The 27,179-nt window shown below is 33.6% G+C and overlaps 1 protein-coding gene across 1 annotated transcript; it reads right to left on the bottom strand.

Annotated features, from left to right (window-relative positions):
- Positions 1-2,059: 2,059 nt before the first annotated feature.
- On the bottom strand, positions 2,060-8,703 carry LOC113770094 (chalcone synthase 2-like). The gene is made up of 2 exons (XM_027314451.1): positions 8,526-8,703; positions 2,060-3,051 (listed from the first exon to the last, which is right to left on the bottom strand). The coding sequence occupies exons 1-2, from the start codon at positions 8,701-8,703 to the stop codon at positions 2,060-2,062; spliced, it is 1,170 nt and encodes a 389-aa protein (XP_027170252.1).
- Between the last annotated feature and the right edge of the window lie 18,476 nt (positions 8,704-27,179).

Here is a 27,179-nt window from a genome sequence, read left to right as displayed (position 1 = left end):
TGCAACCACCACTGCCACACCACCTCTTTCTCCTCCTTCCTTCCCTACCACCCGTCACCACTTCTTTCTTTTCTAAAAACATACCATCTTGACAAAACCACAGCATCCTGAAATTCCAAAGGCTTCCACACTATTCTTCATCTCTGTCTGCCCTGAAAACTCACAATCCATAATTTAATCTGCGCAAGAAATTGTTGGTTTTTTTCCTGGGCATCAAATGACAACAAAATTGATAACGGGGAGGATAATAGTAAACTAGTGAGCATGGAAGGGCTGAAAAATAGTAATAGCAATAGAATCGACAGTGACATTGGTGAGAATGGGAAGAACAGGAACAAGAATAGATGGGGATCTAGATTGAACCTCAAGTGGGTTGATCTGCTGTTAGACCCAGACCCGGATTACGTGGTGGCTGTGGGATTGACTGGGGTGTTGGCTTGGGCAAGCATGCAAGTGTTGCGGCAGGGTTTTGTGATTTCCTTTTTCATAGATATAGGTTTTTGATTAACCTATTCTATAGATGTAATGTTGAGATATTTTCTTAAACAGACGTGTATGTAAAAGATTTGAATGATGAGGAGGAAGAGGAAGTGGGGAGGAGGGAGAGACAAGAAGAGCGTAGTGGCAGGTGGTAGGCGAAGGGGGCGGGTGGCAAGTGTGAAGGGGAGGATCACGAAGAAAAGAAGAAGATAGGGATATATAATTTTTTAAATTTTAAAAGTGTCTTAAAAGTTTTAAAATTTATAAAACACCCATGATAGTTAAGTCAAAGGAATTTGAGCACCAAAATAAAAGGAAAAGAATGAAAAGAAAAGAAAATAGGAAATAGGAGAATCACTAAAAACTTGACTCCAATAAAATTACTAAATAAATAAATAAAAAACTTCTAGGTTTGGTTTATTTTACCAACAATTTCCATTCAATTTCTCATTAACTCGATTGCTAGTAAAAATTACCTACCATATTTTTTCTTAGGAGTATAGTGTGTGCCTTTAATTTGATAAACTTTCTGTACATACTAATTGAATTATGACCATGAAAAGTTCACCAATTTCTACAATATCCAATACGGCTGCAACGTTGTTTTATTGAAAATACTATATAATCTAATATCTACTCATATTAAACAAGTATGTTCCCAATAATACCGATTGAAATGCTGTACAATGAGAAAGACGGTTGAGATCACACCTCACCTTGAACAGCATTGCTTGGCTACAATTGTTCAACAAAATTTATTATGAAAAACTGCTCTAGAATAGACTTTGTAAATTCTTGAAGATTTTGGTAGAAAGAAGGGAGCTGTTGAAGATAGAAATACTTAGGGAAAGTGATTAGACCATATATCATAGAGAAACGAGACAAAGATGTACAGCTCTAAAAGAATTAAGACAACTATGGGAAGTTTCTTAACTTTCTTCAACGGCAGAGAAAGCTAGCTTTTTATAGAGTCCAAATTCACTTCGAGATGACTTCAAACGAAAATCAGACATGTAGAAGGCAATGTTGAACATATGTTGTTAAATTCAAAATTTAAGGTGGAAACGAATTTTATTGCATGTGTAGATTAAGGTCAACTAAAAAAACTTAATGTTGTCTAAATGAATTAAAATTAAAGATAGATCAAGATGATATATTATGATGTCTTTTTCCATTATGTCCCTTAGAACACATGCTATGCACACAATAACAAAAGGGTTGAGTCCAACACTAATGTTTGATCTTATTCCCACTTCATGAATTGCGTTATAAATTTATACGTTTTTCATATAAGAATTTATACTTTATAAAATCTGTATCCGAGTCCTGCTGTTAAAATATCGAAACAATGACAGTTACAAACAGAAACAAATGCATAAAATATGATATGAAGGCCATCCAACCCTTATTTTCTTGACTATAACATTACCTTCTTTAAGCCTTTGAAGGTCATCCAACCCAAGTAATAGATACTTGGTATTCAGAGCTACAAACGAAATGCAAATACATAGTACAAGTTTTGTTTTGGACATTGATAATACAAATATTAAAACATATTGAACAAATCAAGCATGATGTTTTAAATTGTGACGCTGTGAAGGACCACAGTCTCAATAGTGAGTCCAGGTCCAAATCCAAAGAGCACACCCCATTCTAAACCATCCCCTGTGGTGTTGAATCCATCCTTGACTGCAGATTTTCTCATCTCATCAAGAGTAAAGAAGACACAAGCGCTTGACATATTTCCGTACTCACTTAGCACATACCTACTAACACGTAATTTTTCAGGATTTAAAGCCAATTTCTCTTCAACTTTGTCCAAAATCGCACGCCCACCAGGATGCGCAGCCCAGAAAATTGAGTTCCAATCAGAAATGCCAAGAGGCTCAAATGCTTCTTCCAAGATCTTTTCAATGTTCTCTGAGATTAATTCTGGGACATCTTTGAGAAGAAAGAATGTAAGCCCAGCCTCACGAAGATGGCCACCAATAGCATTGGGGCTATCAGGGAGAAAAGTTTGGGAGGCTGAGACCAACTGAAACAAGGGCTGCTCAACTCCAGGAACCGGGTCAGCACCAATTATGACCGCGGCTGCCCCATCTCCGAACAGGGCCTGACCAACAAGACTATCAAAATGCTTATCACTCGGACCCCTGAACGAAATTGCTGTGAGTTCCGAGCAGACGATAAGGACACGGGCACCTTTGTTGTTCTCGGCCAAATCCTTGGCTAGCCGGAGAACCGTCCCTCCAGCATGACAACCTTGTTGGTACATCATGTACCGTTTCACCGATGGCCGGAGGCCCAGTAGCTTGGCCAGCTGATAGTCTGCTCCAGGCATGTCCACGCCACTTAGGGTACAGCAGACAAGATGGGTGATCTTGGACTTGGACTGACCCCATTCCTCTATAGCTTTTTGGGCAGCTACTTTGCCCAGTCTTGGTACTTCATCAACCATCATGTCTTGCCTTGCATCCAGTGAGGGTTCCATAAAAGTACAAATATTGGGATTTTGCCTCAGAATTTCCTCAGTCAGGTACATGTACCGCTTCCTAATCATGGTCTTCTCACCTACGATAAAAAGTAAACATTTTAAAAAAATTGGAATAATTCTAGTTTGCACTCTCCAACTTATACTCTATTCTCACTTTGCATCTTAAAGTTTAATTTATGACATTTTGCGCTCTAACCTCTCATATTTGTCTCATTTAAATCCAATTGATACCATCATTAGCAAAACTAATGGAATTGAGGATCTTGTAATTCAATGATAATGTTTTTTTGACTACTTTCAGAACAATTTTATTATTTTGCATGATCCTCTATTCCATTAATATTGCTAACATTGTTACTGATCAGATTTAAGTGGAGCAAACATGAGAGATTAAGTTACAAAATATTGAAAATTGAAATTTAAAATGTAAAATGAGAGTGATGATATAGGAAAATTGGGTTTCATCTAGTCGGCGCAATGTCTTATTTCCATCAAGAAAGTGCACTTACAAATTTGTCTATTCTATGCTTCTGCAAATGACCGAATCAAGAAATCACCACATCCTGACACGAAAACTTTGACCACAAGGGAAGCAAATTCTGACCTTTAATTCTTAAATGTGAAATTCCACATATCATGCGTCTCAATCAGCAACATAATTTAGCGGCCGAAATATGCAAACACAAAAGTTTTATACAACAAAATAACATGCAAATCTCTATATTACAATTTCAAATATAGCTTCACATATTTTAGTCATTTCTGCGTGTATATGGTACAATAGCAAGCACACACTCGGCAGACCTGGCCCAAACATGTTTCTTTTATCATACAACTTGAGGCTTGTGGAATAAGCCAAAAGCATGAAAATGAGAATTTCTGTTTTGATCAATCGACGTGGAAGCATGTTTATGGAATTATTTCACACACGATTCTCGAATAACAAAGAGAAAGATTCACGATCAAATCTCGAATAATTCACAAGAACCTTAAGGAACTTGAGAGAAAATGATAGAAAAAACCAAAAAAAAATTTGATAATAATTGGCAAAAGTCTAAATAACAAAGTCCTACCACGCCTATATTTATAATAGAGAAGTTCTAAACCAACAAGAAAAAGAAACAAAATTAATAAAGGAAAATGACTAAAATAAGGAGACGACGTCCAATGAATTCCAGATACCTACAAGAATAAGTATGCGAGCTGTGAAAAATTTCAAATGCATTGCTTCTTTCTTGTTTTCTTCATGTGGTCCCTGATAAGTGTATATTTTGTGTTTTAAGTGTTCTTTATTATTTGGTTCTGGTGTGTTCTAGTCATTTTTATAAATAATTTTGGTTTAAGTGAGAAAAAGTGCATTTTTTATCACTTATGGAGTGAATTTTTTATCATATAGAGTGAATTGAGAAGATATTTGAATGATTACTGATGATTTAAAGTGAACATGCAGTATAAAAGTATCATAGTATGAAAAGCAATCAAGTATTAAAAAAGAAATGTTTGACAGCTTTGACAGTTTTTGATATTTTAACTATATTTTGAGCTAAAAGTATTGAATTGAGGTTATTCTGAAGCCATTTTGAAGTTAAGACAAAATCTACATTTCTTATGAAGACATCAAAATTCAGCACATAGTTTTCTTTATTAAAAAGTTGAAATACAGTCAGTCATTTTTGTTGTCAAAAGTTGAAATAGAGTTTTGACTAGTTAGGAATATTTTGGTCATTTTAAAACCTACAGAGCTCCAAATTAAATGATTCTTGATACATTGAAAAGCTAACTCAAAGGACTGCAACTTTCATGTTGTGTACAAGAGTTAATCCAGCCTTCATCATTGAGAAAATATCAGCTGAATTAGTGCAAAAGTAGAGCACAGTTGAAGACTAATTAGAAAAGTGCAAACTTATAAGGGAGGCAATACGCGGGTAAAATACGTGACCTTACATTGACCTTGCACATTCTCAAGAAAGTTGTGCAACTTGCATAGTCAATTGATCTATTTTTTTCACAACTTTTTACAACTCAATTCCTGCAAGAATTTTGACTGTAACTATAATGAAGAGTATAGAGACTTGTAGAAGAATATTTTGGGAATCTCAAGAAGTATTTTACATGAAATTTAACAATTCATTTGGAGATTGAATTCATCTATAAATAGGGGGTTTGAACACGTATTTTCACTACTTTGGAAGGCTGGAGACATTACTAAAATATGATATTCACTAATTTTTCTTAGTTCATTAGTATAACATAGTTAGTGTAGTTTATCCATCTTGTACGTGTAGTTAGATTTGGATGAAGAATTAAGGAGCAAGATGGAGAGTTGGAACTTATGTGACAAGGGTGACTTCTCCCTTATCACTTTCTCTTTTGTATTTGAGTTTATATTTAGCTATAATACAAGTATGGTCTCTTCTTTCATTCTCTTCATGTTTTGCTAAAGTTTATGCTTAGAATTATAGATAAACTTTCTATATTTTGTTAGTGATATTGACTTGGTTATTTGATGATATTATTTTGAACAAATTATTTAGCATTTTTGCTTATCTAATCATGATTAACTGGCTATTAATTGTGATAATCTTAAAGGTGTTAAGCTTACAATAAAAATTGAGATTTGTCACTAGTTCAAGGAGGTGCTAAATCTAGGGAGTATACTCACAAGAGTAGAGGTGTACCTTCATGACTTTAATGGTTTGTTCTATGTAATTTCATAGAAGAAATAAACTTGTAATTAATTTTATAACCACAAGAGTAGGTATGGCTTAACTACAAGTATAGTTGATTCATTACGAGAGTAGATTTCACACACATTAGGTATTTACACCATAACTAGCTAAGATAATAACATTAAATTAATTGGTAATTTCACTTGCAAGAGTATTGAGAAATTCCATAGCTTAAGGAGATTATTATTATTATTTTTATTACTTTTATTTTATGTTTGCAATGTAGATTTAATCTTTTGCATTTATGGTAGTCTAATAATAAAGGAATTCGAAAACCATCAGTAATTGACAATTTTTCCTGTGAGATCGACACCTAATACCCTGTATTCGATAAACGATTTGTATACTCGTAGAAAATGGGGTATTTAGGTTTTATTAAAATTTAGTACAGGGTAGAATCTCGTCAAGTTTTTGGCCCTGTTGTTAGGAAAGATTTGGTTTAATATCGGTGCTAAGAACAACTTTATTAGTTTAGACACTTTTATTAGTTTTTCTTATTTTCATCGTATCAAGTGTCTTGTTTGTTATGTTCTTGTTGAGTCTTTTATTTTGTGTTTAATATCTTGCTTTTGTTTGGGCCTTTTAAGCTATTCTTCTTAACTAATCTTGCTTTTGAAATTGTTTGAAAGTATTTTTAGGTTATAAGGAAGATAGTAAACAAAAGTGGATAAAAGTTTGAAAGAAGAAAGTTGGGCATTAGACTACAATTTTCAAAACTACAACTATAGAGATAACCAAAGGGGGTACGAAGGTATGTCTTTTGAAGATGGTTTAAGGAGTTTAAAGGTTAAACTTGATTTTATAACATTAAAAATTCAATTGGACACCATTACAAATATGTTTGAATGCAAGAGGAATGTTAATGCTTTCAATTCTAATCATATGAGTTGTGACTTGTGTGAAGGTTATCATGTTACTCATACATATATGCAAGCACAAAATATGGATTATTTTGACGAATTTGAGCATTTCAATCCTTATTTTGATCAATATGGTTCTAATTGGGGTAATTCTTATGCTTGTAATTGGAATAATCAATGTGGATATAATGATTCTCTATATTTTTATGATTATCAATATGAATTTGTCCAATTTGAATCAAAGCCATCTTGGGAGTTAGCTATTGAAAGGTTAGCTAATGTACTTTTGTTTTGGGAATTAGCAATTAAAAGGCTAGCTCATGTGACTTTCGACTGCTTTGATATGCTTGAGGATAGATTAAATGAATTAGCTTCTCACATAGGTAGAATTGAAAATCAATTCTGTTATTTGTGTGAAGTTATTTCTTCTAATCACATGCAAATCGACCCTACTATGAATAGTGGAAAAGTTGTATGTGAAAGTGGATTGCATTTTGATCAAAATAATGGATCTAATTCATGTTTCAATGAGGAATTGTCCATTTCACATAATTATGTCTTTAAAACTAATGTTGAACCTCAAGAGATGAGCATGAATGATTCACATTCAATCCCTCTTGAGAAGTATTTTAGAGAAGTAAGTTCTAAGGATATTATCACCCAAGAAGGATATGCCAACGTTCCTTGAAACACTTGAGATAGGTAAGTTTCTTCTATCTCTAATATTATTTAATTATGTGGCTTTGCTATTGACCACCTTTCGTGGATTCACCATGACTTAAAATGGTGGATTAGTCATTAATAAAACCTTCTTGAAAAATGAGGTGAAATAGTCAACCTATTGACTATAAAGAAGTGCTAATTAGGAGGCAACCCAATGTTTTGTGTTACTTTATTTCATTTAAGAGTGTTTTTATGTTTGTTATTTATTTTAAAGTATGTTTGTTATATTTGTGCTTGAGAAAGAAGGCAAAGTCACTTTTTGAGATCAATGAGGTTAAGGAAGATCAAAGAACCCAATCTCTCAATTTGAATAATTATGTTTTTGATGTGTTATAGTGGCTTGGAATGCATGTTTAGATTATTTTAAATATAAGTGAATTGATTATTTTAGCAATAGAGTGATCTAGATTGCATATTCCAAAATGAGGGTTTTGCCCATGAAAGTTGACAAAGTGCAGATTTTCTGCATAAAGTTGCAGAAAATTGAAAATGGGGACCAAAAACACGGCCTTACCGTCATTTTCAGACCGCATTTTAGTGTATCTTCATGCATTCTGGGCAAAATGCAGGTCAAAACGTGACCCAGCCCGTGTTTTATGCTTGTTTTCAAGTTTGTCTATATATGCGACCTCATACCCACGTATTACCCCCGCATATTCAAGTCAACATGTTTAAATGCAAAACACGTCTCATTTTTCTCATACTTCCTCTTCTTCCTCACATACCCAAACGCACTAACACACACATTTCACCAAACTTCATTGTCATTCATTTTTCTTAATTAAACAAACGCTTCAAACACCTCATAGAACTAAACTCATGGATCCTCAAAATGTCTAAACTACTATTAAGCTTACAATATGCATATATTTCTCAATCATTGAGAAAAACCTGAGTCTTACTGCCAAGAAAAAACTAGAATAGTTTGTCTTAAATAGTAGGAAAAGTTGTGTTACAATAGGAAAGAAGATTTACCTTTCTTTCGAGAGTTTCAACATGAAACCAATATCATTTGATGGTTTGAGTAAAGTATTCAAGGCCACGTATTTTAAGCATTCTTACACTGTGAAGCATGTAGGAAGACACCAAGTTCTAGGCCAAGTTTTACGTGCAAAATTTCCGCTTAAAAACCAGCTATTTTGCGAGATTTTCTTATAAAAGAAAAAGAAAAAAAAAAAGAAATAGAAGTATGAGAAATCAAACAGATTCAAGAGAAAAAGAATAAGGATTTATGCTTACAAATGCGCTTAAACTTTTCTTTAAGCTCAGTCATATGCTCACTCTTAGTGATGCGAAAATAGTAATCCGGATAAGTGCTTTGCTCAACAAAATTTGGTGGTGTAGCGGTTCCAATAGCCAAGATCGTCGCCGGTCCTTCGGCCCGTTGAGCCCTCCTAATTTCCTCGACGGTAACCATATTTGCCCTGAAAGATTTAAGATTGACTAATTGGTACAGAAAATAAGGTAGGTAAACCTAGCACCTGCTAGCTTGCAATGCTAGAAAACTAGAAATGGTGGTCGTGCGAGTCTGCCAAAATATATACTTTATATAGTACTGAAATTGGATAATTTTTTTTTATGCAAGCCGAGAATCACGTGTATAGGGAACGTTGTATTGTTGATTCTAAATTTTGGTACCTCATTTCGAGTTCCAATTTCCCAGTATAACTCAGAATTTTGGCGTCAGGTTTGGGCTCTGGATTTATCCCTTAAAACAAGTTACAACGTTAGCAGTTGAACGTTCTGATTTTAAGAAATTTACTAGTATTACTTTAATAATTCATGTAGAAGTTGGGGCATACGATTTTTGGCAAGCAACGAGCACTTGGTCTCGTATGACAAAAATTGTGTTTCATTCCAGATTAAGAAACTGCATGATTCTTGTTTTCCCTAGAGTATGTATGAAGCAAATGATTTAAACCAATATTTTACTATGCTAACATTATATTTTAGAATAAAAATATTGGCATTAGGTCAAAGACAACATCATTGAATTTTTTTTCTAATACCAGTTTGACACTCAATTACACATGGAGAACCATAAATTCAGACCATGGATTCACTTGTGAACTTGTGGCTTACTGAACAGCCATTTGGCTATTAAATATACAACATCCTCCAAGAATGGACTCATAGATTGGACCCATTTAATTATTTTTTCGTAATAGTAGCGACTGTTAGAATTATAATTAGAAAACAAATTGTGTGTTGATAAAATAGTTCAGTAAACAAGTGCATAAAACCTATATTCATAATTATACAATGTCTGTAAAAATAGAAAATCTAATCTATGTTATGTAAACTATACAATGTAGCGATACAATGTCCAATCAAGGATTTAAAACTAATGTAACGAATACAGACACAAAAAATAACAAATATGAACATTGATATACCAAATGTGGTCATGACACCCTTAGTTTTTTCTTGTATTTCGTTTCATTTGTTTTTAATACGCAGTTATGTTATATAGGAGGATAACATTCTTTGTAAAGCTTTCACTGATGATTAATAAAAGAATCCCAAAAAAAAAAAAGAAAAATTCAAAGACGAGCTGCACATAATTCCATATTTTGGTACCTAGTTTCGAGTTTCAATTTCCCAGTATAAACTCAGAAATTTGGTGTCATATTTGGGCTCAAGATTTATCCACAGTTGGATGTGCTGATTTTCATGAACAATTGATTTAGTAGTATTAATTTAATAATCTAAAATATTTTTTATTATTATTCAAATATCAATATCAAGCTACCGCTCCGGCCACCATTTGTTACTATAGTTGTCTAGACTTGTTCACCATGTCTTTCATGAGCTATCTCTTTCAAGTCCATCTCTTCTTTCAAAGAAAGACCCAGAAAAGAAAACTTTTTTTCCCAAGCATCTGAATTATGTTAATTTTATGGTTCAGTTTCAATTATTAAAGTTTCCTTAGGCACCTTGGAATAAGGACTTGCCCCGTCTGTTATTTTTATTTCTCATGAGAAAATTAGCTCAAGCTTTGGTTTTGAATTATGGTACTGTTGAAGGGGAAAATGAAATAGATTCTATTGATGAATGATGGATAACAGGACCGGGAAAAATGCTCTTTTCATCCACAATATTTAAGGTGTTAGTCAATTTCATCCCTAAAATTTCATGTAAAAGTATTTCATCCTCATAATTTTACAATTTTGACCAATTTTGTCCCTAAAATTTTTATAGAACACATTTCATCCTCATAGTTTCATTCTACCAATTGAGGACAATTAAATGATTGTTAACCAATTTGGACATAATACCATCATACGTCCCATTAGTAATTGTATTATTAATACTTAATTAGTTATTGAATTAAACTACAAAAATAACAAGTGTTTTTTGATAGGAGACTATCTATTTTTTTTTTAATTGTGATATGATTTATTTGAGATAAAACAAGTAGATTGAAAGATAAATAGATGATTGAAAAACATGTATATGATGCAACAAAATAAAATTTTGCAAATAATGTCAATCCAAACCATTATTTCTTTCGCATTAATATTTTTTTTCCAATTAGTTGTAATGGGGTTGTTTGACATTTTTCTCCAATTGATTATAGTGGGGTTGTTTCTTTTCCACGACTTCATTTTCTTTGAATCATCTTGCTCGATTGTAATTAAGAAAAGAGTGATGGTGGCTAAAAATTTCTTAGATTTTTTTTGGTACTAAAATGAGAAAGTGAATTAAGAAAAGATTTATGAACTTTTTGTTGATCCAATATTTTTTTTACTAATAGGCATGCTATGGTCAAGTGACGATATTCCATTTAAATTGCTTGACAATCCATCAACTATCCTCAATTAGCCAAATTTGAGAAACTATGATGATGAAACATGTTTCCATGAAACTTTAAGGATGAAATTGGTCAAAATTATAAAATTATAAAGATAAAATGTGTTTTGCATGAAATTTTATGGACGACATTGATTAACATCTTAAACATTAGGGATGAAATGTGCAATTTTTTCGGACATGATAGGTGGAAAAATAAGGCAAGTGTCGTTGACGTAATTTCGAGCCATCCAGTTACTGTTTGCTGATACATGGATTCCCATTGGTACCATGTTCATTTAGATTCAAAGCATACCAGATATATGACTCTGCAAGTCTTGGTGAAACCTTTTTTTTTCTGGCAACTTCGCTCAGTCATTCTGATTTGTTGAATTTCAGTACGACCCCACCTTTCCCTAGGGCATACCCAATGGTTTGGCGAACCGCCTGCTCAGCTCTCGTCAGGACTCACTCACTAACGTTCTTGAAATAGTCTTTCAAGCCTTGAAGTTAATATAAAAGTTCCATTTCCAACTAGTAATTCAAACTTAATTTACAATCCAAAAGTAAAGCATAGGATTACATTTCCAAAGATTCCAAATACGTCTCATCTACAAAAGTACAAGTACATGAAATTTATACACCCTAGTTCATGCCTACTTGCTCGGGCCTCCACTCCTATAAGGAAAACAAACTAACCGAATGAGCTAAAAGCTTAGTGAGGTTCCCAAACAAGCAATCAGGTAGAGAAATTAACCATGAAAGTATGACATTTAACAGTTTGAACACTTTGCACAATAATAAACAGTCATTCAAGAAATAAACATTCATTCATTAGAAGGATACGTGCTCACTTGGAGCCATTCATTCAGTCATTCAGTCACCGACCATTTCCCTTGTTCCTCTGTCATTTGAAAATATTTGCAAGTGAAAACTCCTTGGGTGTTCATGTTATTCATTCATTGATTTCATTGTATTGAATTCACTGACCAGTTCTCCACCAGACTTCGTGGTAATATTCGAGTATACCAAACATTATCCCAGGGTCACCAGCTGCCCGACCGAGTCTACTTCTAGCTTGAGTCGACTGGCAACGAAGGGCAAGGGTCCAGTTCAGCCAAAAGGCTTACATTCATGCACAAGTAGCATTTAATCATTGAAAATTCACTTTTGCTTGAGTCGAGTACGATAAAGTACACATTCGCCTATCCAAAATCCATTTAGCAATCATTGGAAAGCATTTAACATTCCGGTAACATTCACAACATTTCACATTGTCATTTAAAGCATACACATGCAAGGAACACTCACCTTTTAAAGTAGACCAAAGCTAAACGTTCGACTCTGGGTTGTGCTCGCTCCCACCATTAAATCCTAAAAGTAACCAAGACAAGATGTCATGGTCCGATCATTCAAAACTTAGGTTAATAAGGTGCTCACTTTAGCCTTAATCATGAGCCATACACCTATCTAAAATCGGCCCCTCAAAACACAAAATTCAAAGACAAACTTGAAAGCCAATCGAAGAATGTCCAAGTGCATTCTAGGGCTATGGAGTACACTTGTTTAAGGCCACAAAACTATCCAAAATCACACCGATTAAAGTTTAAGACCTAGAAAAGTTTTCTCAAAATTTTTCAAGTTCCACTCAATTCATTTGACAAAATTTTCCAGCTTTGGCGACATTTTTTGAAAAAATATAACTTGAGTTCCATAGGTCAAAAAACCACAAAACTTACACCAATAGAAAATAGACTCAAAGTATTAATAGATTTTAGAAAACATCTTCATGAAATTCAACTCGTAAGTTAGTCAAATTTTCAATTCAAAATCACTACTGTCTCATGTGTAAAACAGAACAGTCATGGTTTTTCAAGAAAATTTGTAAATTTACTGGTATTTATAGGAGTTGAATGAATCCTTGATTTTTACATGGTTAAAAGATCTATGGGTCTAGTTTCAAATGCAACAAACGGAACTCAATTTGGATTTTCTACACCAAGATAAAACAGATTTTCCAAGACTACTCAAGGTCTCATGCGGGAAAATTTTTTAGCAGCACTTCCCTTTATTTTCCCTAATTTCCAGCCATTTTCAAGGTTTCATTCTCACTACAAAACAAGCTCAAATCAAGCATATACATACCAGACCACCAACCCACTAAATCAAGCTTGTACATAGCATATAACCATCACATACTCAAGTTGGAAAATTAAACCCTAGGCTGGAAAATTCACTATCAAAGCTGGAAATTCACAAACAAGGCTAGAAATTCCTCAAGTAACACCAAAATTGCATGTGTAAGCTGGAAAATCTTTATGGCAGATTTACAACTCCATAGCAAAGCTAGAAATACTCAACAAAAGCTAGAAATAACCAATAAAAACTGAATATAACAGCTCACAACCTAAAACTACAAGATCAGCCACAAAACCTTCTATGAACAAGCCAAAACTCTCACCAAATGCAAGATTAAGGAGATAAAGTAACTCTCAACCAAGAATACCTTCAATCCTCAAGATGAGCAGCCAAATACAGCTTGCTTTCTCCCAAAATAACTCCACTCCAGCCCACCTTTTTTCCTTGTGGTAACTTCCTATGAATTGGTTTTGGATTGGAGGTTGATTTCCTACTAGTTCTAGCTTGGAATCAAGGTGAAATTGGAGAAGTTTTTCTTTCTTTTCTTGTCTCTAAGGTTCGGCCAATAGGGGAAGTAAAATGAAGGATGATGGCTGAAATTTGCAAGATAAGGGCTAGAGGTTACATTGGTCAAAGAGTGCCTTGATTGCCAACACTTGGCTTTCCCTCAATTTTCCTTTATTTTGCCTTTTTCCCCCTCTTTTCTAGTCAAGAATTTCGGCTATCCTAAGAAAAAAATTAGTGAAAGGAAAAATGAAATAAAACAAGGAGATTAGGGAAAGAAAGTATTGGTTAAGTGGTGTCTTTCATCGGTAACAAACGGTACACTTCGGTTCAAGCCTATTTTCTTAACTTTCTTATACTTTTATTTTAATTTATGGTTCACTAACTTACTCTTAGTACTTTTTAATCACATATTTCCTCTTACTTACTATCCGCTCTTATCCATCAAATTTAGTGCACAGACCTCACCAATCGATTATACTACACGAATGCACTAAAAACCTAGCTTACTTTAACTTTAAAAGTAAAAATCTCAACTCTATTATTTAATACAACTATGAAGGGAGTAAATTAGTAGTAAAGGAATTATAAATTAACTTATTCAAAATAAAAAGAAAATTTTAAGAAAAAATAAACAAATTTTTCAAGTCCTCACACCTCTTTTCTAAGTTTGTAAACTGGCATAAAGGGCATATTTCTTGACATAGATGGGATGAGATTATATGTGATTATTGCACTGACTAGGGAAGGTTAAGGTAAAAGTTACAGCCAACTGAAGGTATTGATTTGATACCGCATTAGTGATTGCTTATTCAAAGTTTAAGTGATGAATTGCCGCTGCGACTTCTGTTAATAGTGCAATGTGCAGTTACTACAATAGCAATGGTAAATGAAGCATATAGAAGGATATAGGTAAATGCAAGTCGAATGGTCGATATAGAGGAATTATTCAAAAAGTTAAGTGTGTCGGAAAAAGTTGGAGGATAATAAATCCTTGAAGCAACAATTATGAGAGCAATAGGTATAATAATAGCTTTTATTTTTGCTTTGTTTAATGATTTAGTTTTTTGTAATTCTCTAGGTGTTTGAGGTGGAAAAGGACAAGATTTATTTCTAAATTGTTTTCATAAGAGCCTAATTTACATCAAGCATCAGAAACTGCAAGTGCCACCTACATACAGCTTTTGCTGCCACCGCTAATTTAGCAAATATTTGACTGCAATTTACATACTTTTACTTACATACACTTTTTGAGTGTTTGTATTTTAGCGATGGCATCCCTCCTCATGTACAACAGTACAAGGTTTTTGCCCAAAAAAAAAGTGTTTGCTATCTACTTAATTTCTTCAAATTTATGTATAATTTAGAGAAACTGCACATTTAACAATCTTAACAAATTGTTAGAAAAACCATACGTAATTATTGCACTTTTAAACCTTCGATTCCTGGCTTACTTTTGAGATCTCATTTCCCCTCCTTCCCTTTTCCATAACTACTGGGCCCAATAGTTGTAAAATTAGGTTGTTTTGATTTCAATCCAGTAGAATAACTATTTAGCAAGGACTTTATCATCCTTAATTGGGTAAAATTACGTGACTGCATGGAGGTTGCTTTTTGAGATTGTAAAGACTCCATGCTCACTTCATTTGTACTTGTTAAAAGAAAAAAAATGAACGAGCACAACTAAAAATAGCTTTATAGCGAATTATGTTAGATTCATAAATAAAGAGTTGTGTCTCACATTTGTTCGAAAGATGGAGAAAGAGCGCTTAATATGTAAGTAAGGACCCAAGACCTAACAACTTAACCTTTTGGGTCAGAGTTGGATTCGTGACTTACATATTGGACTCTTTGGTGGACTCTCTCGAGGTGTTTTCCCTAACAAATTAGTATCAGAGCTTCAGGTTGCGAGACTGGACAATAGAGCAAAGTTCGTGGTTGGATCCTAGTTAACTATTGAGATCAAGTGGATTGGTAGCTGTTACTAATTGAATAATTTAATGAGTGGTATCCTTGTTTCAATGGTTTGGCAAAAAGCATTGATGGTGAAGAATGTGAAGTCGAAAAGCATGAAGATATTTGACGGTGAATCTAGGCAGGTGATTCAAGGGTCAAGGAAAAGGTGGAGTCCAATATTGATTTTGGACATGAATCGGTGGAGACTTTCTCACACCTCCAACGGTTGATACTTCATCCCGGTGGATTTTAAATTTTGGTTATGTTCTTTGGGTGGTGTGGCACGTATCCCAAAGAAACAAAGAAATCTAATTTTCATGCGCCAGAAGACTCTGACAGTTATGAATTTTTCATTTTAAGTGGAGTCTTGGAAACCACACGTGGCGAGACAGTCCTAAGGATGGGAAGAAGTATAGTGATTTTACCACTTGGTTACCTTAATGGTTAGGGTTAGAGCTCACAGAAGGGGATCCCGTGTTGCAAGTGGTGGTGACAAAAAATCCTACAAAGGGAGATGGTGAATTGAGGCACCTTCTCGCGAGTCAATAAGAGGTTAGACTCGGGGCAACTACACATATTTGTTTGCCTATTGAATCAATTTGATGTCAGGATTGTATTGATTCGAGTGTGTAATTCGGTACCATATTATTTGATAGTTGAAGGCAAATGGTTGCTAAAAGAAATTTTTGCCAAGGTGGAGATTTGTTAGGAAATTAGCTTAATTTTCTTTTAGGTAGAATTCTTGTTTTGTGTGGAAGTAACTAGTTTTCTAATTGATTTTAGTTACTTGAAATAGTAGCCAAAAACATATTCTATTCAGTTTAGGATTAGAAGTTATTTCCTATTCTGTACAAGTCTAGAAATTAGAATTGATTTCCTATTGTTATTTGGATTTTGGCCAAATAATGGTCACTATAAATAGATTGGTTGGCATACTACACAAGAGGCACACAAGGACACACAAGAGGGTATCATGTAGCCTTATACATGGGGTGAGAGAGGGCTCTTGGGAGATGAGAGACGGTATATAAGGGTTGGGTTTAGATTCAAATTGTATTCTTGTATAGGGTTTTCCTCTCATAATAAAGAACGGATTTCTCTCCGTGGACGTAGGCTCAATGGTGGAGCCAAACCACGCTATATATTTTGTGTTGTTTATTTTTCATGCTTGTGACTTGTTCCTCATTAAATTGCTATGCACTTGATATCTCAATAGTTGTTTATTCCGCGTCTGGATCCTAACAAGTCCATGTTTGGGAGAAGAGATGATCTTGGTGATAAAGGTGGACTTGCATTGAGTATTAAAGTGGGGTCGAAAAAAGGGCTTCTAAATTTGAGTTTAATGTGGGGGTTACTCATGAAGGGAGAGATTTGTTAGGTTCATGAGTAAAGGGTTGTATTCCACATTGGTCCGAAAAATGGAGAAAGAGCGGTTAATATGTAAGTAAGGGCCCAAGACCTACCAGTTTAAGCTTTTGGATCAGAGTTGAGTTCCTAACTTACATATTGGACTCTTCGGTGGACTCTTTTGAGGTGTTTCTCCCTATCAAATTGGTATCAGAGTTTCAGGTTACGAGACTGGGCTACTCATGGGCAAGTGGATTCTACTCGGAGTTGGACCAGATGAAAATTCTCTTCTTGATGGTGAACCGAAGTGTCAAGGAGTTTGGTTGATGTTGGATCAGGTGTGCTATGGGTTTGGCAGGGGTCCAGTTGATGTTAGACCAAGAAGCCAAGGGTTGGCAGGGGTCCCAAATGCAATTTGGATGTTGAAGAAGAGTGGGTCCATGTTTGAGAGAAGATGTGATTTTGGTGATAAAGGTGGACTTGCATTGAGTATTAAAGTGGGCTTAAAAAAGGGCTTATAAATTTGGGTTTAATGTGGGGGTTACTCATGAAGGGGGAGATTTGTTCGGTTCATGAGTAAAGGGTTGTGTCCCACATTGGTTCGAGAGATGGAGAACGAGCACTTAATATGTAAGTAAGGACCCAAGACCTAATAGCTTAAACTTTTGGATCAGAATTGAGCTCCTGACTTACATATTGGACTCTTTTGTGGATTCTCTCAAGACGTTTCTCCCTAACAAATTATTCTACAAACACATATGAACACATGATTTTTGTTTAACATTCAAAAAGTAGTACCTTTGAAGATTCTGTAGCCCCATAAAATTGCCGGTGAACAACATCAATATCATTTAATCTGTTATACTATTATTTTGTTGCTGCTACTATTTTATTATATTTCGTAATGGCTTTTTTTTTTTTGGCTAACCCCGTACACGGGGCCAGGCGCCACCCCGTATTTTTATTAATCGGAACTGAAAATTACAATAGTGATCAGATCCTTACCCCAACACAAAGCCTATACCATCCTTAATTTCCTAACTGAAGGCAATCCTAGTCTATCTAGCCGAATTTCACCACGAGCCAACTGTGGAATCAAGCGTATATGATCATAAACCCTAAGTTTTCATAATCGCTTTATTTTCCTTTCAAGTTTCTGAGTAGTTTGAAGTCTAGTACTACTTATCAGCTTCTTTTTAAAGCTTTAGTCGATGATTAGTTGTAGCTGGACTCCGGTCATGTAATTGATTCCTTTGTTGATTGGGAAAGTATGTTTAGCTATTTGGAAGTTTAACAATCTATAAATACCGGTAGTCTTGTAGGTTGTTATTTGAAGAGAGAGAAGTTAAGAAATTCAAGTTGTTGAGTTATTTGAGAGACATTTGTGTCTTGAGTCCACATAAAAGCTATGATTTAATATTGTTATTATTGAGTTTTGAATTAATAAAATTATTGATTTATTCTGTGATTATTCTCCTCTTTTTTTTCATATATTTTGATGTGTTAAAATTGCTTCTACTATGCATGATTCTTTGTGCCAATAATTCGATGTTTTCCGCTGCATAAATTATTTCTTAAGATAGTTTATAAGTGAATATTTTGTTCTATATTTGGATGATATTTTATGTTATTTTCCTAATATGATAAGAGAAAAATGGTCCATTTTGACTAGAATTAGTTCTAAATGCTACTTATTGCTTAAATGAGATCTTTGTCCCTTTTACTTGCATGTTTTTGGTTGTTTTTTGTAGGAGTTGAAAATGGACTTCATTTTGAACAAAAAATAAGCTTGCATTACATTAATTGAGTTCCTAAAGTTCAAGTTTCAAAGGTGGCTCAAGTTACATAAGCAAAACAAATGAAGAAACTTGTCGAAAAAGAAAGTTGGACCAAACCCCTCCAAGAATCCATCTAGGGATTGCTGAAGGGATTTGAGACAGAAATTTTTGGCGAAATAGGGGAGGAATCCCTCTTAGATTCCAGCCCATTTCCGGAGGGAATGCAGAAGAGATTCCAATCAACAATTCCGGCGGCTTCTACTTGCACAACTTTTTTTAACTCCATTATTTCACACCTTTTGAGGGACATTTTATAGAAGATATGTAGCTATAAAGTGGAGATTCTAACAATAATTCTTGACTTTATTTTCTTCTATAATGATGTGTCTTACCTTTGAAGCCCAAAATGTTGACTAATTGGAGCAATGTTCACATTGAATATACAACTTAAAGGTTTGAAACTTTTTCTATAAATAGAGCTTGTATCTTTCATTTTAAGAAAGTTTGGAGAGAGTACAAGAACACATCACAAAGATTTAGTTATTATATCTTCTTAGTGTAATTAGTATAGGATAGTTTAGATTAGTTTAGTTATTTCATCCTTTCTAGTGTGTTAGTGACGAGATTCTAACCTACGCTCTAAATTTTAACCTAATTCACTTGTTCACTACAAGTATATAGGTCGTGACTCGTAATACTAGGGAGTTAGGATCGATCCTACGAGGATCACTTCCAACTACTAAAACTTCTAGTTCACTCGATTACCTAGAGAAATAAAAAATTTTAACTAAGTAAAATAGCAATAATGCTAAAACTATGCAAGGAAAATTAATAAATTGAAGACATTCAACTAAATACAAATGTTTTAGGGCATAGAATCCATTACATGTACCTAACTATGGATGAAATGGTCAATTATCATTGAAGCACTTATCATGCTATGGATGCATTTCACTCAAGCCATTGGAACTTGCTCTCGCCAATGACCTAACTCTAGCCAATACTATAGTTTCTCTACTTTTATGGTGAAATCATAAGTGAAAACTTAATCTAGATCTAGAAATGCCAAAATATCCACTTAACTGTACCACTACTTTTGTGTGCCTATTCCCTAGGTTTCACCTATTCCATTTCCATCATTGTTAACTACTTCGATAGATTAACAACAACTATCATGGCTTGCAAATGGTAATCAAGCATTCACAAGTGTTAAAACAAGAATAGATGAGCTAGCACGCACAAGATATAGTAATAATCAACTTTATTCATCCATAATCAAAGCACAAATAGGTTCATCCATCCCTAGAACGAGAAGATTTAGCTAGACATAGAAGAATTAACAATAATCTCATATCTTCAATGTAATTAAGTATTAATGAAACAACAAAGAGAGTAAAGAGGAAGAAATGCTCGTTCAAATGAAGAAACAAAACTTCAAGTTTCAACATCTTCATTGCCATAAAAAAAAACATTATTACACCAAGAGTTCTTTAAGCTCTTCAAGGAAAATAAAAACTAGATCTAGAACTACACTTAAACTAAGCTAGAAAGGAAAGAGAAGAAAAAGTTCTTCTTCTCTACAGGATCTAGTCTCTCTTCTCCAATAATGCGTTTCTTTCTTGCTTAGAGTCAAGAAAATCTCCTAGATCACCAAAACTTGGTACAAGGTGTCCTTTTATATCATGTCAAACATGAACAAAGAAACAAAAAAAATCATTCAAGTTGACAACTTGCAGCCATCACCAATCCCTCGAGGGATTTTTCCAGGGAGTATGCAGAGCACGTGATTCTTTGCTTTTCTTTTTGAAGTAAATATCCTACCCATAATCCCATGTAGAATCTGCTAAGAAACTCTTGAGGGTTTCTTTTTTTTTTTTTTTTTGAAGATTCCCATTCTTCATCCTTGAGTTGCACCATCTCTTTTAAACATTGTTGTGACTTCTCAACCTTCTAATCATTCACTTTATTAGTTCACCATTTCACTTTCAATTAAGTTTGATCATTTTTCCTACAAAAACAAAGAGATTTTGCAAGTAAAATGACAAAATCACAACTAATTCATCTATCAACTCAAGGTGCAAATTAAAGACAAAAATGAACAACTTATACAAGTTGACCTTACAAATTGACTCAAAATCAATATGAAACACCTTCAAAAAGCAATATCAACAACTACACTGCAAATGATCCAAGTGCCTAGCCAAATAACATACTTTTTCAAATTTAAATCCCATAAATCAGTAATCAACCATTATGCAATCATTCAAATTACACTAAATACTCGTAACATTTGGTAAAGTAGAGATAATTATACTCAAATTTAACCACGTTCAGTTTAATCTCTCACCTTAACCTAACTCCACAAGTAAGCAACTCATATAGAAAAAAAGATAGTTAACACTCTCATACAATCATCTTTTTCTCAACCATCTTTTCCTCAAACCAGGTGAGATTGAACTGGTTTGAAGGCCAGTTTTTACTTTCTGTATTTCACACTTTCCTCTGGTCACAAACTAGCCCTAGTAACAGGTGCTGACTTTGACACCAAAATACTCTATGAAGGAGGCCAAATCAGCTTTTTTACTAATAAGTGACTAATTTACGTTTTAATTGTATGACATTTTATATTATTTTTAGTCACTTTGATTATGTTACTAGAAGAAAATGAATCATTTTGGCTATAATTAGTGAAAAATGCTTTTAAGTGATTAAATGAGGTTTTTATCACTTTTTACTTGGATTTTGTGTATTTTGACAATTTTGACACATTTTCGTATTTCGCCTATAACTTGAGCTACAGTAATCGGATTAAGATGATTCTTGAACCAATTTGAAGATAAGAAATAGATCTACAACTTTGGTGAAGGCATCTGAATCCATTTTGAAGGTTTTCCAAGTCAAAAAGCCAAAGTACAGTAGCCAATTTCATTTGGTCGAACCTGAAACAGGGCAATGAGTAGTCAAGGGTATTTTGATCATTTCTCAACCTACACAGATCCAAATGAGGTGATTCTTGATACATTGGAAAGCTAACGCAAAGGGCTACAAGTTTTATGTTTTGGTCAAGAGCTAAATCAGCCTTTATCATCAAGAAACGTTTAGTTGAAATTGACGTAAAATCGGAGCAGAACTGGAAATTGAACAAAAGTGCACCAAAATGTAGCAATCCGGCCGAAACTTGGAGGGATTTATGGCCGGATTTATGGCCGGATTGTGGTCAGAGAAGGCAGCTCTTTACGTGAAAAACTCAATTTAACCTCCAACAAGTCACATGCAATGCTAGACATGGGAGAAACATTACCAGCTGTAAAAGGGAAGTGTAGGTCTCATTTTCTTGACTTCCTTTGTCTTCAAATAGCCAAATCTTGCAAGAAAAAAATAGAGAGACATACGAGAGAAACTTGGAGTGCAGAGATGTAGCTCTTGCACATTCTGAGTAGTAGGATAGTGACGTGCATGGGGTATACATATAACATTAAACTCATCCTAATCAAGTTTTACATTTATAAATTCCTAAATACCCCACGCGCGATTTAACCCTATACGAATCGTGAGCGAGTATAGAGGATTAAGGGTCGATCCCACAGGGAAGATTGCAATTACCGGTGTTTTTTGAATTCCTTTATTATCTAGACTACCATAAATATAAAAGTAACGAAAATAACACTAGAAAGCTCCTAGAGATATGAAATTCCTTACTACTCTTGCAAATGAAGTTACCGGTTAAGTGAATGCTATTATCTTGGCTAGTTATGGCGTAATTCCCTAATATATGTGAAACCTACTCTCGTAGTGAATCAACTATACTTGTAGCTAAATCATACCTACTCTCGTGGTTATGAATTAATTACAAGTTCATTTCTTCTATGAAATTACATGAAACAAGTCACTAAAGTCACATAGGTGTACCTCTACTCTCGTGAGTGTACTCCCTAGGTTTATCACTTCTTTGAATTAGTGTTAAATTCCAATTTTCATTGCAAATTTAACACCTTTAGATAATCACAACTAATGACCGGTTAATCATGATTAGAAAAGCAAAAGTGATAAATAACTTGCTCAAAATAATATCACTAAATAACTAAGTAAACATCATAAACAAGATATAGAAAGTTCATCCATACTCTAGGCATGAACTTTAAAAAAACATGAAGAAAAACAAAGCCAAACTTGTATTATAGCTAAACATGAAATCAAATACAAAAGAGAAAGTGATATGAGAGATGTCACCCTTGTCACATGAGCTCTAACTCTCCATCTTCGCTTCTCCAATCTTCATGCAAATCTAGATACAAATACAAGAAGGAAAAACTAGTCTACCTATAATATACTAATGAATCAAGAAAAACTAGTGAAGACTACATTTTTTGTGGAGTTCTTTCTAGCCTTCCAAAGTTATCAAAATAGTTTCCAAAGGCTGCCATTTATAGAGAATTCAAGAGAAGTTGTTTCTAGTTGACAAAATTGAATCTTGAAACTCTCTTGAATTGTCTTTCCAACTTTCCAACTTATTTTTGGTCAGATACAACCGAAATTGAGTTGGAAAGGTTGTGTGTAAGCAAGGCAAGTTGGTCAGCAAATTACAGCTATCGTGCACATTTTTAACTGATATTTTCTCGATGTTTGAAGCCGAAATAGCTCTTCTATAAATCCCAAAAGTTGTAGATATTTGACTTAGCTTTCCAAAACATCAAGAATTATCCAATTTAGAGCTCTGAGGACCAAGATATGATCAAAATACCACTGACTGGTCAGAGCTCTATTGTCAGTTTTTGATAGCAGACTTGGACTTCTGTATTTCGACTTTTTGACTAGGAATACGGCTGAATTGGACTTTGATATCTTCATACCAAATGTAGATCTGTCTCTTATCTTCAAAATGGTCTAAGAATCATCTTAATCCAATGTGTATAACTCAAGATATAGCCGAAATATCATAGGTTGCCAAAACTGACTTTTCTTGCATTCTTCTGTTCTTAATTGCATTTTCTCTTTTACACTTCATATTTTATTTTTATCACTTTAAACCATCATCAATCATCCAATTATCTTCTCAATGCACTCCATTTGATGATTGAATCATTAAACCCATAAAAATATGAAGTTTTTATCATAAAAATCCATAAAATGCAATTTTTACACTTTAACCATAAAATGTATATTTTCACTAGAATCATAGTTTATTAGCTATAAACATGACTAAAACACACCAAAACTAATTAATAAAATACACTTAAAATACGTAAAATATCTACTTGTCAAATACCCCCACACTTGAACCATTGTTTGTCCTCAAGCAATAAGAAATACAAACCAACAATGATTCAAATTTTGAAAATAAACATATGTGCACCATTCCACTTCATTTTCTCAAAAAACAAGGTAAACAACCATTATGCAATTATTCAATTAAGTTCAAGTACTCATAATATCAAGTAAAGGAGAGCCAATTATACCGTCATTATAACAAATTCAAATCAATTTTTCATCCTTACCCAATTTTACAAGTAAGTAACTCATATGGTCAATAAAATGCTTCCTAAACTAATGATCATCTTCTTATTCTACTTAAAAAGATATTTATTCATATAACATAGCTAAATATTATTTAAGACGTGACAATGCCTTTTGACGCGAGAATCAACATTTTTAGATGAAAATCACCGGTTACTCAACTCTTCACATACTCAAGTTGCTTTGCATACTCTTAATTCAAGTACCGTTTTACGCGAAAGTCGACATTTTTAGATGAAAATACCCGGTTACTAAGTACAAGAATCATTGGAGTAGAACAAATCTTATTTTATTTTTTCTTATTTTTTTCTTTTTTTCATTTTTTTCATTTTTTCATTTTTTTCTTTTTTTTTAACAGCAAAGATAATAATAATTTTCTCAAAAGAATAATCATGAGAAGAGTATTGTACTTATTGACCATATTTATCACTTAACTTATAAAATCAAATAAATAGAAGAAATTTCATTAAATATGCAAAAAAATAGGCATAATTTTCTCCACTTTACAAGATATATTTTCCTATAAATGCACAAATTATAATCACATAATAGTTATTTACAAATTAAAGGAGAAACGAAGTTTCCAAATCACATATATTTATCTCAAATATAGAAGGAATTTGAACTACTAATGGTATAAAACTTGTTACCCTTTTGGATAAATTTGAAACTATTTGGAGCAAATTCATAAATTTGGACAAGATTTTGAAAAAATTTTGAATTTAAACACAAGTCCATTATTTGCAACCAACAAATCAATCACATACAATGTATATAATCTCAATTCTTCCTCCCACACTTAACATGCACATTGTCCTCAATGTATAAAACGGAAAATCAAGATAAAGAAAAGTAATACTCCCCTATTGTTGCGATCGAAATTTCAAAGCATGAAATTCACGAACCGTTGTCTACTTATTTCCAATGCTTCATGCATTCCATTTGATAACCATTAGTAATATTAACCTAAAGATGGAAAATGAGAAACAAATGAAAAATTACAAAATAACTCAATACATAATTTAAACATGAAATCACACCAAAATAAAATAACCAAAACATTGCGTTGCCTCCCAATAAGCGCTTTTGTTTATGGTCATTGGCTAAACTTTTTCACCTCATTTCTCAAGGAGGTTTTGTTAATGAATAATCCACCATTGTAGATCATTAAAAGGTGGCTTAATAGCAAAAGCCACATGTTCAAATGATATAAGAGGTGGAAGAAACATACCTATCTCAAGTGAGTCATAGATATTATCATGAATATACACCACTTAAGAATTCACCAAAGGAGATGTCATATGGGTTTCTTGGACAATAATACTTTTCAAACCTATACTTTCAATACACTCCTCAAGAGGGGTGAAAAATGAATCATTAAAGCTCACCTCTTGAGGTTCAAAATTAGTTTCAAAGATATTATCATGTGAAATGGATATTTGCTCACTGAAACACAATTGAGATTCACCATTTTCATCAAAATGCAATCCATTTTCACATACAACATTTCCACCATTCATGCTAGGATCATTTTGTAAATTATTAGAAGAAATAACTTCACACAATGCATATAATTGGTCTTGTATTCTATCAAAGTGAGAAGTTAATTCATCTAACATTTCCTCAACCCTATCAAAACGGTTGGAGATTGCATTTGCTAGCTTTTCTATGGCTAAATCAAATTGATTAGAAGATTTTCTACAGCTAGCTCCCAAGATGCATTAGAATCATTAGCTAATAGTTCACTTTTTAATTTTCAAAGTAGAGGTGCATTAGCTAACTTCTCTATTGCTAATTTCCAAGATGGTTTTGATTTATAGTGGACACATTCGGATTGGTAATCATATAAACAAGAAGAAGCATTATTAGCACATTGATTATCCCAACTATAAGCACAAGAATTGCCCCAATTAGGATCATATTGATCAAGATAAGGATTACAATGCTCAAATTCAGCATAATAATCCATATTTTGTGCTTGTCTACTTGTATGAGTAGCATGATAACCTCCACACAAGTTACAAATCACATGATAAGAGTTAAAAGCATTAGCATTCCTCCTTTGCTCAATTTCATGCCTAATTGTGTCCATTTGAACTTGTAACATAATAACATTAAATTTTGCCTTTAAGCACCTTAAACCATCTTCAAAAGACATACCTTCAGTAATTTCTTGGTTACCTCTATTGAAGGAGTTTTGCACTTGGTAACCATCCATTGCCAATCTTACATTTCTCAAGCATTGTCTTCCAAATTGACCTACCCTTCTCATTACCTAAAATTGCTTTTAAACAATTTAAGAGCAAAATTAGTAAGAAGAATAGGTGATAAAATGCATACAAACATAAAACACTAAAATAACAGAAAATAACTTTCACACTATAACTAATAAAATGTCTAAACGAATAAAGTTGCTCTTCACACCGATATTGCCAAATCTTCCCCGGCAACGGCGCCAAAAACTTGACGGGCGCGGAGAATACATATAACATTAAACTCATCCTAATCAAGTTTTATATTTATAAATTTCTAAATATGCCACGCGCGATTTATCGCAAGTATACGAATCGTGAGCGAGTATAGGGGATTAAGGGTCGATCCCACAGGGAAGATTGCAATTACCGGTGGTTTTCAAATTTCTTTATTATCTAGACTACCATAAATATAAAAGTAACGAAAATAATACTAGAAAGCTCCTAGAGATATGGAATTTCTTACTACTCTTGTAAATGAAGTTACCGGTTAAGTGAATGCTATTATCTTGGCTAGTTATGGCGTAATTTCCTAATATATGTGAAACCTACTCTCGTAGTGAATCAACTATACTTGTAGCTAAATCATACCTACTCTCGTGGTTATGAAT

This window comes from Coffea eugenioides, chromosome 5 (assembly GCF_003713205.1).
Source record: "Coffea eugenioides isolate CCC68of chromosome 5, Ceug_1.0, whole genome shotgun sequence".
In the NCBI taxonomy this organism is placed as follows: domain Eukaryota; kingdom Viridiplantae; phylum Streptophyta; class Magnoliopsida; order Gentianales; family Rubiaceae; genus Coffea; species Coffea eugenioides.
This window is presented reverse-complemented; position numbering and strand designations above follow the sequence as displayed.